The 20,138-nt window shown below is 34.1% G+C and overlaps 1 protein-coding gene across 4 annotated transcripts in view; it reads left to right on the top strand.

Moving 5' to 3' along the window:
• The window catches only part of LOC136852520 (kelch domain-containing protein 3), a 145,245-nt gene extending 127,484 nt beyond the window's left edge, over positions 1-17,761 (top strand). For all 4 annotated transcript variants that reach the window (XM_067127220.1, XM_067127221.1, XM_067127222.1 and 1 more), the window contains exon 9: positions 507-17,761. In XM_067127220.1, coding sequence (XP_066983321.1) covers positions 507-655 — 149 coding nt within the window. In that variant the 3' untranslated portion in view covers positions 656-17,761. The remainder of the gene's footprint in view (positions 1-506) is intronic.
• Positions 17,762-20,138: the final 2,377 nt, after the last annotated feature.

Below are 20,138 nucleotides of genomic sequence, written 5' to 3'. Positions count from 1 at the left end.
GAGATCTGTTAATACATGATTAATCTGGCTCATGAGGGTCAAGGTGAATGAAATTTTAAAGGGTGTCCTCAAACTAAATCCAAAAAAAGAGAGGGGCTCTCATGATCACCCTCAGCATGCTCCCAGACACACACACACACACACACACTGTGATTAAAACTGCTGCTGAGGACTGTAGATTTACCTGTCATCTTTTGGGCAGGGGCTGAAGTGTCTAAGATGGTTTTGTAGTACCTAGAGGGATAATTATAAGGGGTTTGTGGTGAAATGAACGTTATTACTGTAAGGGTGACATAATTACCTGTTGTGATTATTTTAAGCACTACTTGCTTTAGTACTGTACTGTATTATAATATTACAATAAAAAAAAAAAGATTTTGCTGCATTCATTTGTTGTCAGTGCACTGCTCAGTGCAGTTGGTTCAAAGTGTATAGAAATATGAATTAAATGCTCTGATGCAGATTTATTAGTTCTTTTCTCTGTATTTATTTTTTCCCTCAACCAGAGCCAAGCTTAAAAACTCTTAGTTTACTACGTGTCCAGGCTCTCAAGGACACGTTGGATATTTCATGGTTGCCAAGAGAGCTCCAGTTAATGCTGGAGGTGATGCGCATGCCCAACAATATTACCCGACCGCTCAACCACACTGGATAAGCTTTAGTATTCATTAGTTTAGATTTTGTATTTTCTTGCTCTGTGAGTATAAAAATAGCATGCAGCACTGTTCTGTACACCATAGGTTGAATTTAGGATTATTTTTTTTTTTTATCCTTTATTTTTATGAAGGTAGCTTTATGAAAGAATGGAGTAATTTATGGATTCCACAGTTGAAGGTAAATCTGCACATTATTTATTTGTGTTTTGTGCCAAGTACTGTACTGATTTCTTTAACGAATACTGTCATATTCTATTGTACAGTCTTAGGAACACTATGTATCAGTGAGTTCCTGTTCTAAAGTCAAATAGTGTTGTATTTGCCTGTAAGTTATTGTATAAATGATTATAGCAATATTTTTTATTATTATTGTTATATGACAAGTGATACCCCTATATTGAAATTAATGAACTTCATGAAGACAAAATCTTGGAAAGAGGCTTAAATGGTTTTATCCTCTTGTTTCTTTGGGCAGTATTTAGTGTTGTATTTAGTGTTCTATTGTAGAATATATGTTGTTTTAAATTATGTAATTGGATATACAATGTCTGGTTGGTATTCATGAAAATCCATTGTTAACAAAATTTTCAAGGTAAATCATCAGTTCCACATAGCAGTCTCCTTATTTTTATTTTTTCTTTACATTATCTTCCTTACTGTATGCCCTTAGTGTCAAAATAGTGTATTTGCCATTTCATCCAAAATTTGTCAGTCTGTTTGCTGGTAATCATCACTGTTTATACTATTGTGAAATCATCTGTAAACGTCTGATTAGTAAGCCTTCTCTTCCTTTGTATTTACAAATTTTAGTACCATAAAGCTGGAAACATAAAAAATTTTATTTGGTGTCCGTTATTATTATTATTATTATTATTATTATTATTATTATTATTATTATTATTATTATTATTATTATTATTATTATTATTATTATTATTATTATTATTATTATTATTATTATTATTATTATTATTAAGGAGGAAACTTCCTTAGCGGGCAGTTGTGTAGAATATAATGGCTTTTTCTACAGCTTTTGTTTAGTATAGTCTTCTGTGTGTTTGTCATAATGTTCTTTTCATTAGTGTGGGACTGGTATGTTAGGATTCCTAATGTACTTGCTACACACTGATGAAAAGGTTATAAGACGCATTGAGAACAATATAAAATTAAAATCCGTAGAAACAGCTATTGTTGTTATTCTCATCATTATTACTATTATTATTTTTACTTGTGAGACTTTCCTCAATACTGTAATATCCACTTTTAGGGAAATTTGAGTTTATTAGATAATAAGAAAATTAATTAAATAGCATTGGTAGTGATGCTTCACTTTTCCAGTGCTTACTACCCAGTTTGTGCTAATACAGAACTATATAGCATGGAAACTCTTGAAAATGTAAGTTTTTGATATTAGCAAAGTATATTTTGATTGTGGAGCATACAGTGAATAATTTCATTATCAGCGAGCCTGTCCTGTGCATGTGAATATTTTTTTTTTTAGCGAGCAAACATAGAAGAACTCGAAAGGTTATATTTTGTATGAGCAAAATTGAAACAGGGAGGGTTTTCTCTATTCTGTAACATCAGGCTTCCTAATCTTTAAGATTGAATTGCCAGTAGGATCAAATTTTAGGGGATTCTTTTGTTATGAATCGATTTGCTACTCATACTATAAATAATACTGTTTCTCTCTCAAAAGGGTTATCATAATCCAATGGCAATTTTCATAGTTGATTGATTAGGTTCTCTTCTGTTCTTGGTAAAATACGGTAACATATCGTGTATTGTATCTGTATGTTTCAGCTATTTTACAACAAGAAATGAAGTCTGTATATTCACATTGACATTAAACTTCAGTGTCCATATATTGTGCTTGCTTGGCTTAGTGATTACTGTGTATAGTTTTCATATCTTTACTAGTGACCGCAGGAATGTTTAGTTTTCTTATACCATGGGAATTAAGAGGAGTGTATTATCTCAAGGCTATCCAGGTTTCCCATTTATCATGCTTTGAATATTATCTTTTGATATTTTATTCTGCAGTTTTCAGGTAGAATTGATTTAGTTTACATTATGTGAGCTTGCCATTTGAAGGTTTAGCATGAAAATTAGGTTTAAAACCTTATTGGGAGAAGTGAAAAAGATAATAAGTATGGCAATTGTATTATTCCTATTGCAAAAGTCATTGTTATTGAATATAAAACATATTAGAGCATTTAGCAATCTTGTCTGTATTCCTTTTAGGAATATCTGTCAGTGATTTTACCAGCAAAAAAAAGAAAAATTTTTCAAGTGTCACTGCTGGATAAAATTTGATAAACACTTTTAAACTGTTCAGATAGTTGATTGCTCTGAACCAATCTGGGGAAAGCCTGATTAATGGCTTATACAAGGTACTGTCATACTCATCCACTAAAGATACGTCATTAGATGCCTTTGATACATTACATTACTTTTTTCTTGTTAGGTATACTTGTCAATGATTTTACCAATAATAAAAGGAAAAACAATTTTTTGAGTGTCACTGTTGGATAAAATTGTTACTGCTAAACACTTTCAGAATGTTCAGATTAATGGTTTATGCAGGGTACTGTCATACTCATTCTCTAAAGATACATCATCAGATTCTTTTGATAAGTTACATGAGAAATTAAATTTCAACGTTAGCTATTATGTCTGAATGGTGAAACCATCTCCAGATGCTCAGTTCCAGTTGCTGTGTGATGCAAAACTATTGGAAATGTGTGCATTAACAGTCGTGTTTATTCATGAAATATTATATTTCTTAGCTTGTCACAGACACTTGTGATAATTGAGACGAAAGGATTATTATTTCGAGTTTAAAAGATAGATATATCATTGCTGCAAATGCATTTTGACTCTGAAATGGAAGGAGTGTGAAAAACTAATTTAAGCTTTCAAGTTTGGGAAGCAAATCCTCCAAAGAAATTGTTAATCTTCAGTGTCTTTAGATTACCTAATTATTGAATTTTTAAGAAGTTTGAATATTTTTAACTATTTCCAGTACATTGAAGAATACACTTTTCAAGCCATTCCTTTGAGAGTTAAGAATGATAACTCAAGAGGTCTGATTAAATTGTTAATTAAGAATGAAAATAGTTGTAGCTAAGTGAATTAGGTAGAGTAGACATTGAAGTTAAATAAAATTATATCTTTTATTTTATATGCAAGTCATAGCAACACTTTACCCCTTTTGTGTCTGCTGTTCAGGCTGTGAAACTATAAATTAAAAGTTAAACTACTTTGAAAAACAGTAAAATAGTTTAATACAGTCTGATAGTGTCCAAGTCTGTCTTGATTTGTTCAAGTCATTAGATGGGGCTTAAGATAATAACTGTGGATAAGTAAAGCTGTTATTAAGCTTAGTTAAGATGCTTCCTCAAGGATCCAGCTGTTGATGTTCATTTAAGAAAAAAATTTGATTTTCAAATTCAAGAAGATTTGTATTTTTTATATATACAAATTTGAAGTGGTCTTTTATATGGATATCCTTTGGCGACAGCTTGTTCATTCACTGAATCATGTTAACAAGGTATTTAATGTTGGAAGGTAGTGAGTATTTTACATAGGACATAAATGCCAAGTGTCCTTGGTATGCAGTTTGATCTTAGAAAGATACAAACTGCCATCTTATATGGATACTCACGCCATAGATGGGAGGTTTTGTCTCACAGAAGTCTGTCACTATTACAGGTAAATCAGAACCTGAGGTTATTAACATCTGCTTCATCCAAAACAGTCTGTGACAAAGTGTACTGAGCAAGAGAAGGCTGTACCAGAGTTTAGTTCACCAAGTCAAACCATCCTCTTTGAAAGAATTTGGAGAGAAAGAAGAGTTGGAAACTGGTTGCTAGGTAACAGTATATTGTCATCCAGGGTTGTGTGATGAAGCATTACACCAATCCTCATGCACCCTCATCCTTGTTAAAAAGACTATATATTGTCAGACCCAAGTATTCAGATAGGTGCGTGGTTGTGTAGCTTGACCCACCTGGCTGATATTGAACACAGGAAGGACGAAAGGGCGTGAGAAGAGAGCTGGCATCCAATTCAGGCTATGAATTTAGTAAGGTACAAACTTGCCCTGTTGGCCCTGGGAAAGCTACAGCAGCAGCTTAAACACCACCATGGGACCATAGAACAAGAGGTAGGGGCCTATAGATGTCCTTGTGTAGAAGTAAGGAAGGAACCTAACTGAAGTTCAACTTGAATGGGTAATTGCAACTCCAAATTCTCTTAACTAGAAAATAAGCAGAAACCAGGTCCTTCCTCACTGAAGAAATCTGAGAGATTGGTCAAGGACACAGGGTCAGAAGGGGAGGACCCAAGTTTACCTACCAGGTATTGTCATTGCCAGGAAGCAGTAAGCACCACGACGTGCCAGCAATGCTGGGTAAGTAGCAAGTAAAGTTCAAATTGTTTTTATGCATTTTTCAGTATAGGAACAGGATATAGGAGATGACCAAATCCTGTCCATACTGCTTGAGGAGGAACTGAGGTGGGAGTAGCTGTCACCAGGGGAAGGTAGAATTTGAGGAACTGTGACAAATTGTCTGACCAAAGTGGAGCCAAAATAGAGGAGTGGGTAATACCAGGGAGTACCTCATGTGGAATTCAGTTGTTACTAAGATGAGTTCTCGTCTTCTTCCAGAGGGCGTCAGGAAGATAATTAATCCAAAGGCTCTGGTGAAGACATGTAAACTAACATCAGTTCCTCTGTAAAAATGCTCAACTAGAAAGACAGAGCTGCTCAAGGATCTTTGTCACACAGGGCAACAGAGGTCATTCATTGTCTTCTCAACCTGTTCAGAAGGGGGGAAAATTGGAGCTTCCCTTTCCATGAAGAGACCTGGTAGAAAACTGATTCATTCTGTACTTCCCGAGCCCTACAGCTGGAGAGGAGAGTGAGGCTATCTTCGGAGAGGAGAGTGAGGCTATCAGTGAAGAAAACAGTAAGCGCCTAAGTCTTCTTGTGATGGGCCACAGGGAACAAGTATCACTTGAATGGGCAAAGCTGGTAGTGAAGACAAGAGATACACTTCTATGTTCACTTTTCAGATATTTAAAGAGATAACATGGGAGTGAAGGCTGGATTCCTGGAATGGAAATCTCTTAAGGAGAGTGGGTTTACACGTTTCAGGGCTCTGTTCCATGATCAACCTGTGGGTTATGTTGACCTGTCCCAGACCAATTATGTATCTGTTTGGGAGAAAGATGGTAAGAAGACTTCATAGGTTAAGATTTCTCCCAAGGAGGGGGGATGGAAAACTTGACAAAAGGGGCCCTTGGCCATTGAAAGAGTACTTGTGGAGGAGTCTCTCAGATGGAGGGGATTAAAAGGACCAAGGAAAGAATCCCCACCTGCAAAGGTGAAGGCCCAAAGGACAACAGCCAAGGGTCTCAGCCAAAGCCAGGCCCACGGGGGTTGGTGGAGATCTTGACTGAGTTTAGAGTTCACAAGGGAGATTCTCCAGTTTGATCCAAGTTTGACTGGAGAACCTCCAGCAACAACCCAGAAACTGCAGGACAAAATCATTAGTTGATTCAAGAGTCCAAAAACCAGACCAAAAAGGATGGTGTACTTGCCCCACAATTATTGTCCCAAAAGTCTGACAAGGACTGCAGTCTCTCCCGTACTATCTGAATACCTCATAACCAGCATTTGGAACCATGGGGGGTTTGGACAGGAGAGGATGACCAGGCATGAATTCTTACCCAGAGGAGGACTAGAGCATGTGATAAAATGCCAAACAGCTCCCAGTTCTCCACCAACATCCTCTATCAGTTTCCCTTCATCTCCAAGATTAAATGGGAACATCAGCCCATGATGGATGGTCTCAGGCCACGTCACAGTTCTGGACAGTATCAGAGAACTGTGAGTGAGGGTACCAAACTGAATCACTTGTGGAAGTTATGCTGAACTCTTCCAACTCACCAACAGCTTCTAAAGCTTCAGGTCTAAAAAAGGAGTCAGAGACCAGTGTCTTTTGTACAAAACAAGAAACCACCCAAAAAACAAGAACAAGAAACCACTGGAAGATAGCACTAAGGGGAAGACTCTGGGTATCACCACTTTCAACAGTCCAAAGACCAAGAAAAAACAAAAGAAGAGGACAGAACTGAACCCAAGTGCTCATCTAGGGAGTAGCAAGCAATCCACACCTGCAGAAGAAAGTATGACTCGGTTGCTAATGCCTATCTTATATAAACCCAAGTCTCGCTGTGAAGATGAGTTAGTATTCTGTATGAACCATAAAATAATGGTTAGGAAGCAGCTCACCTATAGGCTTAGAATAGTTTTTTAAATAAAAATTTACTAAAACAAGAGAAACAAAATTCATTTGTTGTTCATGTAATGAAGTGTACTATAAGTAGTCATTATACTAGTAATGCCTACGTATTGAATAGTCACCAGTACAAAAAATATTAATTAATTTAAAGCTTCAAAACAAAGTTGGGTACCATGTAGAGTAGTATAAGAGATGTGTAGACACCACTGGGGATGAAGACAAAGTAGTTACATTACCAAGTGATGAGTGGGTGGTACCTTGACACTCACCTCTCACCAATAATTGCATTGTCACCAAACTTTGACAAACCCAGCATCACCAAAGGATATCCATGTAAAAGATGATTGTATCCTTGTAGGAAAACACACATAATAAATTCATGGAACACCTTGAACCATGAAAACTTCTGGAATGCGTGCAAGATCCTCTAGCTTTGCACAGTAAGCAGTGAGTAGAGCATATAAAGAAAATTATTGCTGATCACTTTTATCGTAGGTTCTTATGCACAAACAGATTAACTATATTTAATTTTCTTTACAGAGAATTTTAGATTTTTTTATTACAACTAACTTGTTTCTATTTTTACATTAAATTTTTAGAGTACCGTAATGAAACACAAGGATTGATCTTCAAAAATTACACCAGAATAAGTGTCATAATGTAAATAGTAACTTCATGGTAAACAGTTAAAGAAAATGTCATGCCACTGTTGCAGTCTCCTAGAAATGTGTGTTTGGGACTGACAGTTAAACCAGCCCACTTGCCCAAAGAGTCAAAGGAGTTAATCTCAGTTTGTATATCTTGTGGAATCAATCCAAAGGCCATTGAAATTGCATAGCAGGCTGACACAAAATTGAATGCTGATATCTGTAATAAGAAAAGAGAGATTAACTAAAGAACAAGAAAATTAGATTCAAGACGTTCTTAATATGTATAATTATTAGGTAACAAAAATTCAAAATGCATATAGTGTAAAAAGTGGACAGATGTTTTATTATGAGTAATAAATGTTTATTGAAAATAAATGTGAATAATAGATATAATTATTTAGATTAATACAACAATAATAATAAAACTAAATAATTCCAGTCCAAATGCAAAATGTTAAGTACCTGCAGAATTAAAATACAAAGTCAGTTATAGTTAGAAATTAAAACATCAACTTTAATCAATTGCAATAATCTGACTGCCATTACAACATATATTCAACAACATATAGTTTGGAGGAATGTGAACAAACTCTACTAGATTGCATTGTGGAGAAATTCAGTTGTAAAATGTGAGTCCACTGGGAAATGTTTACAGCATGTAAACCATGCTATTCCCTTAGCTAATATTTGCTAGTGACATCATCAGAGTGTGAAGTTGGCAGTTAAAGAAGTGTAATATACATTCTTATCTAAGACAGTAAGATACGATAAAATCACTGTAACCAACACTGCCTTTTCCAATACCAGCAGCTGAATTATATTCACGATATAATTTTCCCTACATGAACCAGTCCTTGTATGCAGAGTGCAAGTCAGTGTTAGCTAACATTCTTGTGACTGTATTACAGTATATACCAACAGCAAAAAATGTAATAATTAAGAAAATTTGGTTAATCCTCACATTTTCAAGTTTTCCAAATAAAGATTTTTGAAGAACTGCAATGAAATAAAATTATTTTGTATAGCAAACCCTGTAGGTTGTTTGTTTCAGCTAAGTTGACTGGTGAAACTACCTAGTAACAGCACTGATAATGATAAATAAATAAGAACTAAATAAAATAGATAAGCAAAGGAAAGAATGCCTTGAGAGTACCCTTGAACAAGGGAACTAAGTTATAACTTTGGGTGGCCATTGTACAGAGGCTGTGCCACAGCCCAAGAGTTGAAAACATGACTAAGCTTATTACCATCTGGCACGTGGCAAATAAATGTGACACCTAAAATGACCTTGTAGCCTCGGGTAGAAGCATTTTCATAATTTAACGAATAAAATAAAATTTTTTTAATTAAAGGGAAATCCTTCTGACCAGTGCTCTTAGAGCTAAATGAATTAGTTGGCTAATTAAATAACTTAATAATGCTGTAATAATAATCCAGTTAGTTTGGCAATTCATACATCAGTCAAGCAGAAAATGTAAAGTGCTTGAAATACAATCTTGTATGTCAACTTTTTTACTATCAGTAGAAATTGATTTTAAGAATAATGTTATTTCACCAACTTCTCGTAACTCTTAAAGACACACCAATTAAGTCATTGATAAGTTATAGCATGAATTAAAAAAGCTTTATGGCAGCAGCTGTACCACCATTGATAAGTCATACCCTGATAAAGAACAGGGAACAGTGAATATTGGAAATAACTGAATTTTTAAGTTACCTCTTTTGGTGCAGGTTTCTTCTTCAGTGGTGCAATGGAACATTCATAGGAAAGGTGTGCTCTGTATACATATCAAGACAATGGTACCTTGATATCAAGGAATCAAAATACTAATCCTCCCAAAAACAGTCTTGTGAATTCGTAATGCTTACTAATTTCACTTGTAAATACTGTTTTTTATGTACACTGGTTTAGTTCTTAGCAATATTAATACAAAAAATATTCAGTTGCTAAAGCAAGCATGCAGGCTTAATATATGGGTAGACCCCAGCCATCTTGTTATTAATACATTCACTCCTTTGTTGGTCAGTTAAAGAAGCTTAGCTAACCAGTTGCTGTTGACGTGATGAGCCATTTGTGCAATTAATATCGTCCTGAGTTGTTAACAGATTTTGTCAGTGCTGCTGCTGTTTTGACGTTCCCTTTTGTTTTATTGCAGGTTATGTTGCTCTCATTTTGTTTTACATTGCAGGCTAAATTGCTCTCATTTTGTTTTACATTGCAGGCTAAATTGCTCTCATTTTGTTTCACATTGGACGCTAAATTGCTCACTAGTTAATGTTTCTGTGTTTGTAGATGTGGTGTGTTTTCTTTTCCCTTGCATGACTAAGAAGTACTGCCATGGTCTTTTAAGTGTTCATGATTAGATGTCTTCAAGGAATTCTTTTTTGTCTAGCTGTGATCCAGTCAGCTGTAAGACCCACAGATAATACACGACAATTTTTAGAATGTGCGCCTCACCTGTGCTTTAATTCTTTACTATGGTGTGTCATCCTTTAATCATCTGTTGTGCATATAACCCTATACAGAGGGTAGGAGTACCATAAAATTGTCCCCCACTCGTAATCATCATACTTGTTGCCATGTCCCCATAATATTGTTATGTGCAGTTGTAAATCATGGATACAATAGCAATGGATTCTTTTGAGTAGACACATCAGCAGTAGAAGCATAGGTGAGACAAGGATGCGTTGAAGTCAACATGAGATTGGGTTGATTTCTGAGTCAGAGAAAGCATCTGTTAACTTTTGTAGATGAACTTTCTCTGGCTATTCTTTTTGGGCTATAATTTCTATGTACTTCTCTTAAGAACAGTTATTTTTATGCTAATCACCCAAAGGCACTTTCTTCATATCCATGGAATGTTATGTTCAATTCCAGTGTGGCTACCATCTTCTTGCATGTTCACGTTTCCAAGGCCTTTGGTACTTAAATGGAAGACACTTCTCTTGCACCCAATTCAGCTTACAGCTTGTTGTGCAGCTGGCTACATAATTGTCCATGATTTAAGTGGCTTCAGTAGGACTTTACTATGGTACTGTATCATGCCTAAATCTCCAACTACCTACAAAGATGAAGCAACCAGGAAACCAGAGGGTAAGTCACCTCATGAATGCAAGAAGAAAATAAGGAATATCACAGATGTTGCTTAGAGACTTATTGCATGTGATACTTTTGCCAGGTCATTTGGCATGAGTGAAGAGGCAGATCTTCTTGGGATTGCAGTGCTGCAAGATCGTTCCCCAGTCTCTCTACAATTTCTCAGAGTTTTCATCAACATTGTTCTCAAAACCACTCTTCTAGGCACTGGTTTTCCTTTTTCTCTAGGCCATCTACCAAACGCTGATCTCTCCTCAGGGCTTCTTTGATCAAGAAAGGAAACAACGCTGTGTCATACAAGTACACACTTGGGCAAATTGGAATTTGGCAACCTGTAGAAAGACAGCAGTGACTGGAATCGCTGTAGTGATTTCTGTCAAGTGTTGACAAATTAGGCCCAAAGATGGAGTTTAAGCAAGCCGAGAAGACAGCTGGCAGAAGGGAAAATGTTCACATATTGAGAGCTCCAGTAAGACACCAAGAAAGTGTTCTAGTCTCCTCAGTTGTCCACTTGAATTTTTTAAGCCTTTTTTTAAGCCTTTTTTCTGTACCGGAGCACCATTGGTTATACTGCTAAATCTACATTCATAAGTAATCTCGAATCATGACGTAAATGCTGAGGTAAATAGTTGTAAACTTACAGATTCATAAGCTTTCTACTTGACATTTATACTGTTGATATAGAACTTACATCACTCTAAATGGATGTCTGTTATCAAAGTTTATGGCAATCTCATCTATTGCTTAGGAGTATCTAAGTTGCCCATCTCCCCCTTCCTTAGATTTGACTGGCATCTCATACCAAGTAGTGAAAGAGGGAAAACACAAGCAGATAAGAAGAGAAACTCTCCCTCCAGAAAAGGGAAGCTCATTCATGTTTCAGCAGCCAACAAAATAATCATAAATGGATTTTGGCTTGGCAGTTGAAAGTTAAATTGCCTGTAACTATAGAAAAAATTGTTTAAAAGTTCTAACATTTGTACACAATTGGTAAAGAAAGAAAATTTCTCATTCTTGAGCTTCATATTAAGGTTATATGAAATTGAATTTTATTCATATAAATTATATCTAACATCCGTGTCTGCATTTAGGAGTTTTTCATTGCTTTTTTTAAGAAAATTTTATAAGAAGATTATTAGTTAAAGACTGTTTAGGAAATGGTGCATTTATTGCTTTGAAGTTGAATGTTAAAATACAATGTGAAAACATTCTAGAAGTTTAAAAAATTAAATCAGCTTAATTGAATAATACAGTGATGTATAAAGATTAGTAATTATATAACAAATTTTATATGTTTGTATATATGCATACTTATAGGTACTGTGTATATTGTTTCAGAGTGCTCTGGTTATGAGACAAGTAAAATAATGTGATAGTCAAGAGTGATGGGTATTATTGAAAGTTTGATGGGAATTTGTATTTAAAGGAAAACTATCTTTTGTAAAAGTATGGTCCATGGCCACACTGACTTTAAAGTGGAATGTTATTTTAATGTTTTTTGTGTATTTTTATATGTCAGAGAAAATGATTTCTTTACACTAGCAATCAGTAGTATTTTGTATTTGCAGTTTTCATGTGGTTCCAATCAAATTTTTTATCATAGTTGTACAGTATATTAAGGAGATATTTATGTAGCTGAAATGTTTGCATATGCATGGCACATTTTTTTGTACTAAATTAAAAAAGTTCACATACAAAATTACTTTTTGTTCTGTATTTGAAAACAGTGAATGTACAGTGGCACTTCAACATAACAGACAATTTGAGTCCTACTTCCTGGTAAGTAACAATGTCTGTTGAGTAACAAAGACCTAAGACCCGGTAGTATATCATAGAAATTTATCTCATTCTTCCTGCCTCTCTTGTTGTGAAGCAATATTTCTTTGTAAGGTTTCATTGTAAGTTTTGAGGAGGGTCTTGTAAGCTGATAAATTCAATAATGAACAACAGTACAGGAGAGAATGATGAAATATTAAAAAAATACCAGATGCACTTTATGTATTTGTTTGTGCGCTTGTCTGCTGATGTTATCTGTGCAAGAACAGTAGTCCTTTTATTTATATTGTGTTTTGGCATATCTACATTAAAAATCTAATAAGAATTTCACTCAAATCTTCATATGTATGTCTGTGTGTGTGTGTGCAGAACTTATTAAAGATATATTACAGCTATATCATATTCAGTGTGACTTACAAAAATTTAGAAAATCTTACACTGTCAGGAACACATCATAAGGTACTTGAGCTTAGGCCATCATGCATCAGTGGGTGTAACATTGTGTAAAAATGAAATGCACCATACAGTAAATACTGGTATTTATCAAATTTGGTTAAGGTGTATTAACTGTATCAAATCATGAAGTGAAATAATCATACAAAATACAAGAGAGAGGAGTAAATAGACAGACTGAAAATCATAATGTTGCTTACAGGAGTTTCAGTATACATATGATTGACAGTTGAACTAGAAACATTTACTTATAAATTCAGTGATTTTCACTACAGTATTAACGATGGCATGTAGTATATGCGGTCATCAATAGTATAGAGAAAAATAATTAAATTTACATGCAAATGTTTTCAGTTCATTTGTCGATTGATGTAAATTGCACTTTCATCAGCAGTCACATTGATATCTGACTGTATGTTAACTCCCTTTTTCTCACTTATGTTATGTACGATTATTTTATTAATTTATTCCAAGTTTTGATAATGTTAATATTCCCTAAATAAAATGGGATGAATGTAATTGTACATATCAGATAAATAAATATATAAAGCATTGCCTGCTTACCAAATTTTTCAATCACAGATACAGTATAAGATAGACTAAGCTCAAGTAGCTTACAACATGTTTCAAGCTGTTTAAAGATATTTTTAATGTTTGTATTTCATAACAATAAATAATATTGCTGTAATACTGTATATCTTTAAACAACCATGCACAGCAAAACACACACACACACACACACACTCAGATTTTAATGAAAATTAATGTTTATTAGATGTTTCAATGTGGAAATACCAAAATGCAAGTACAAAACAATAGCTACTAACTCAGTATAAAATCAGCAAATAAGTGCATATATATGCTCAGATGCAGTGTATGTATAGTAATTTTTATACATAATTACTACTTACACCTTCCTCAAAAATTTTCATTATTTATATGTACAGTACATACCTAAATGGAAGAGGAATTATCATAAAAGTTAATATTATAAAAAAAATGGCTATATCATGGAAGCTAAAAACATTTCAGCTTACCTTTTTACAATTGTAACCCTCTAAAGGTATGGTCCATATATTGTTTCACAGCCTTTCTTATCTCAGAAAGCCATAGAAATCTACGATAAACATAATTCATTTACAAAAGTAGGTCTGGGAGTAGTAAACACAAGGGTGATAGACTGAGTAATACTATCTAAAAAGTTTGTACAATAGTTAACAGTTTTATATATGATTTTATGTATTGTATTATTATAATACTTTATATTCTAATAATTATTACCTGTACAGTATATATTTTTGTAAAGAATAAACCAACAATTTAATACATGAACTTTCCACTTGACAGTGAAATGGACAGTATTAAGCCTAAGTTAGAGTCGGTCAAGAATTGTGGGGTTACATTGTCACTAACATGTGTTTTATAACTGCACTGACTGGTTGTGTTTATGAATGCATTCAGTTTTTTGTCTATACAGTATGTACCATTTATGTTAAGAATTATACTTTACAGCATCTGTATGTACGTGTTATTGATTGTTAACTAGAACGCAGTACTGTAAGTTGAAAATTCCAAATGTTTGTATGGACTTGTAGTCAACAGATTTGCCTTGACACACATCTGAAAATTAACTCTATCTATTTGGCCTATGAATATAGGAATGAATCTTCTGGAAATGAGCATGATATTCCTATTAAACAAAAACTTGGCTATAGTTCAGCAGATTATTAATAACTACCTACTGTTTAACCAGACCACTGAGCTTATTTTAGCTCTCACAAGGCTGGCCTGAAGGATTTGTCTATTAGTGTTAAAGTTTAGATTTTATTTATTAAATTACAACTTTCCAAATTTTTTATACTACTGTAATTGAATATGATTGGGATTCTGAAAATTTTTTTTTCCAAAACTTATTTGTCGTTGATTATATTTTGGACATTCACACAAAAAATGTTTCACTGTTGGTGTTACTTTATGGTCAGAACATATATACTGTACATATATAGGGAGTAGATCATATGCATTATTCATCAAATATCCAGGGGTCAAACAAGAGTGGCCAATTGTAAGATGAGTTAAAATTACTTATGTGTTGTTCCTTTTGGTATGATGATTTCCTTATTCCAGCACTGAACTTGATCTGTTTTAATTTGTTATTGTCTTGCTCACTATTCCTTGTATAGTATACTGCTGTGTCTCAGCTACAATGTGGTTTAGAGATATTATATTATATCAGTACAGTATGTATCCAGAAAATTCACTGCTAAGTCACCCCAAGAATCAGTACAGTACATAAAAACTGTAAAACTCACCACCAACAATTCAGTCAACAATTTACTGCCAAACATATTCACTGTCAAACGAATCACCGTTAAGCTTTTCATGGCTAACATTTTTTAGATTTATTTACACATAGTTTAACTGTCTTTTAAACTGGTTTTAGTGTCAAATAACTCACCCCAAACAGTTAACACTTTGGCGTAGTAGTATTAGCATTGGAGATTCCCTGGAAGTAGCCAATCAGTTTACCCATACAAAGGAAGTGTATAGTCTTTCACTTTGGTACATTAGTAAAATTATTTTTATGTAAACGATTCCTTGGAAAGGATCTTCAGTTTATCAAGACAGAGAAAGGAAAGAAAAAATTATTATATATGTATTACAAAGACAACCAAAATTAAGAAATATAAAGTGAAGTATGGTCGAGCATAAGTGACCACAGTTGGTGAAAAAATCTTTAAGACAATAATCATAATTGTGTTGTGGATGCCACCAGTGTCGAAGTAGCAAAAACTCTGGAACATTTATGACTTAGTGGTACACAACTTACCTAAAGCAAACAGTTATGTGGAAAGGTGGCATCAAGTATTTGAAGAACAGATAACTGTACAGTATTCCATCCCAACATTTGGAAATTTGTTAATTGCTTTAAAAAATAACAAATATTAAATAAAGTTGAGTTTATCAATATATAGCTGGTCAAAAACCTGCTGCAAAGAAAAAATATCGTCATTATGCCCAACAGATTCAGAGACTTGTTCAAAAGTATGATCCAAAGATAGTGTTAGTGACTATTTTCCTAGAGTGGTTCAACATTGTACTTATTATTTTATGTGCAAATAAATTTTTTTTAATTATTTTAAATTTTAGTAAATTTGTATCTTTCTGATATATTCAATTTTTCTGCTTTTATCCACAATATATATAGCTTTCATAAAATGAATGAAATATAAGCATCTTGATTTTACTGTTTTGCTTCAGTATACTTGTATCTTTAACCAAGTGGAAAATGTGTGTGCACACATACACAAACACACAGTTCTGTTTCTTTTGTGTGATTGAGAATTGTTGATAATGAATTGTTGGTGGTGAATCTTCCTAAACTCAGTGCATAGCACCCTAACTTATGACACTGTAGAAGTCTGGCTGATGAGTAACAAAATCTACTAAGTAACAAAGTACCTACAGTATATGTATTACTGTATAGCTATGTCTTAGAGCTCCTACTAGATTATTCCGTTAGTATAAAATATAGTGTATATATTTTTCCAGAATTGGACTAATCTGATGAGTTTGAAGTCTGTTAGGTTGAGTGCCAGTGACTGTATACAATTTGAATACATGACTTGTGGATTCATCATTTGAAGACAAATTTTGCTCCATATTCATAGAAATAGAGTTAGAGAAAATGCCATTAACACTGTTAAGTTTGTATGAAATGTATGATTTCTTTCATGTCTTTAATCTCAGCTATTTCAATTTTAATAGAGCAAAAAGTATACCTTCAAGTTTTATCATATTTTGGCGCATATAATATAGGTACTAATTGTCAAGCCATCCATTTGTCAAGGTAAAAGGTTAGTCACCCATCACTTTAGAATATTTCATTAATTTTAAGCTAAATTATAATTTTTATGGACATAAAAAGAGCATAGTGTAAAATTCACTACATAATCATTGGCAATCTGAAAGTTTTGATGTTCTTATTTGCTTTATTTTATTTTCTGTCATGGGAGTTTTTTTTTTGTATAATTTCATTTTTTTTTTTTTTTCATGGATATATATTTCTTATGAAAATAATAAGACATGTATACTATTCTCTACAATGCTCTGTCTCATAATAATTGACAGTTCTATATTAGCTTTTCCCATTATGGAGTTAGTTGTGTAACGAGTTCACTCCTCTGTCTTGTACAGCTCTCTGTCTATTAACAGTATTTGGTACATGTGTTCTTCTTACTATAGATATGTAATCAGAAATAGCAACCTAATGAAAGTGCCCTTTTTTAAAATTTATAGATTTATATGGTATGGTATGTGTTTTGATCAAAAAGTATGGTTTTCCACTTGAGAATTGCTAAGATTTCTCTAATGTTTATTATTCTAGTTTTCATATTGACTATTTTTCTAATTGCCTAAATTAAACATAGGTATTTTCATCAGACTTTACAAGGAAAGACTTCATGCTCATTTTATATGCAATGCAAAATACAGCATGCTAGTAATATGACCGAAAACTTTAAAAACAAGAAAAATAGGCTTTGTCAAGATAGTTATTAAATACTATTGACATCTATATAGACAGCCAAAAATTTGACCTTTATTCAAATCAGGAATATTACAGTAATAGTACTATGTGTGATTAAATCTCAAGAGCATTACTAGACACATATGTAGTTAGTTTATGGTAAAGAAAATTTGTCAGCTTTGTTATGTGAAGGTGTCCTAGATTTACCATGTAGGTGAAAATGATCTGGCATCTTACTATGATTCTCTATGTACATACAGTACAGTAAATGAATAAAGTATAATTTTTCACCTATGTTGTCAAATATCCTCTTAATGCTGGTACATGAAAAGAGAGCGAAAAATTCCCTCTAGTAAATCATCTGAGGAAAGCATTCAGATCCTGATCGTACAAAGTAACTGGAAGCTAATTACCGTAGAAATTATCTTATAGGTCAGAGGTTTTGGACTGGAACTGTCATAATCCAATGCATTTCCATAACTGACAAGTATTGAACAATTTTTGGGTCTCTTGGTTTTGAAGGTCAGCTTACCATTGGAAATAACCTTGCTCTTTTCATGGAAATGGGATAGACATTGCAGATATATATATATATATATATATATATATATATATATATATATATATATATATATATATATATATATATATATATATATATATATATATATATATATATATCAACAATTAATTTAGGGATTGGAAGGTTGCCATGGGAAATGAGTCACTAGTTACGTTACGATGAATTTATTTACAAATGAAGCAGTCATGAAATTAATCTGAAAACTGAACATCCAGCAGGCAAATCAATAAAATGTGACACACTATTAGACCGTGAATGGCAAGTCTTTGGAACAGAAAGCAGTTAATGCTGATTGAATGAGTTGCAAGGATCCGGCGTTTGTGCACAATGGGAAGGGAATGGGTTAGTACCCCCGGGACTGCGTATCAGATTCTCTGGCTTATCAGAAATGGCTGTACTTCTAGGTATAATTGATTCACGAGGCTGGGTTCGACAGCATTGGAGCAGAGTAACAGGATTCCTGGAAGAGAAATCCAAGTTAGCATTCCAAATCAAGGAGTTTCTCTCGTACGACACTTATGTATGCACCATGGAAGAATTGATCAATTAATTTAATTAGCCCTTGGTTAACACTATGGTGGGAATAATCTAATTCTGATCACTAAATTGACTTAATTTGAGTTTAGGACAAGCCATGGGGGCAAATCATGGGCTGCTTTGTTGGTAGGTTTTGCTTTGAAAGAGGGGCCTTTGTTCAAGAGAATGAAAAGATGGAAATTCGGAAAATATGGAGAGAAATTCGCGAGAAGGAAAAGCAGATACTGGCGGTGTTGCACTTCAGAAATGTACTTGTTTGCATCTTTGACTGGACTCGCTTGTGGAGAATGCCCATCGGCCACAGAAGTTCACAATGCCAGCATACAAAGGAATTGGGGACTGCCCGAATGTGTGTCCAGCCCCTTTGGTGGAGTATAGCGGAGTGCGAGGTGTGGGCATGAAGCGTCTCCTTCGAAGTTGTTTTCAGCGTCAGCACAAGGACAGGTCAACCTGAAATGCAATTTCCACCAGTACAGAGGTCGAAAGGAAATGGTGGATCTTATGGCTAAGACTCTTAAAGGTAAGGAGAGCAGCCCACTTACATCCCTAAGTCACCCTTTTGGGCCTAATGGCTACCTAACCCCCAAAAAAATCTGATCAGGGGTCTTGAAGATTGGTATTGTTCTACCCCCAATCTGGTGACCTTGGAGGTTTTTAGATCTATCCCTTGTTCAAATGTGACATGGCGTCTATTCCCCGTTGCTAATCCTACTTAGAGCTGATGACTGAGAGAAAATTTTTGTTAATTTTAATTCCTTACCTAACAGGCTAAAGGGATGAATGAAAATATGCAATAATATAATATATATATAATATATATATATATATATATATATATGTGTGTGTATATTACATAATATATATGTATGTGTATATATATATATATATATATATATATATATATATATATATATATATATATATATATATATATATATATATATATATATATATATGTGTGTGTGTGTGTGTGTGTGTGGAAATAATAAACATGAGCACATTTCATAGAAATAAATTTCTGACTCACATCGGGAACAAACCCTGGTCTCCAGATTGACAGGATAGGGTGATGCCAATTGACCTACAAAGGTCATACAACAAGTTGGAACCTAAGAACTTCAGTACCTGAAGTTTTTCCCAGGCAGGCCTCCACCTAACATACCAGAAAATTTTATCCAACTTCCCGACCCACAGCGAGTCAATTGGCATTATTTCATTCGAATTACCACTTCACTATGAATATGATGAAAGTATTGCCAATTAACTCACTGTTGGGTTGGGAGGCTGGGTAAAATTTGCTAGTATATTAAACGGAAGTCTGTCCAGGAAAAACCTCAGGTACCGGGTACATAGGCTCCAACTACTTTTATGACCTTTGTAGGTCAATCAGGATCGCCTTGGCATGTCACTTGGGAGACCAGGGTCCATGTCCAATGTGCATCAGAAAAAAAGAAAATATATATGCTGCATATATATAAAAGTGAGTGTTTGTATGTTTGTGCACTACAGAAAAGCAAACCCCTACCCCCGTGACAGACATTAAACAC

This window comes from Macrobrachium rosenbergii, chromosome 25, assembly GCF_040412425.1.
Source record: "Macrobrachium rosenbergii isolate ZJJX-2024 chromosome 25, ASM4041242v1, whole genome shotgun sequence".
NCBI lineage: Eukaryota > Metazoa > Arthropoda > Malacostraca > Decapoda > Palaemonidae > Macrobrachium > Macrobrachium rosenbergii.
Note: the sequence above shows the minus strand (reverse complement) of the source record. Positions and strands in the feature narration are given on the sequence as shown.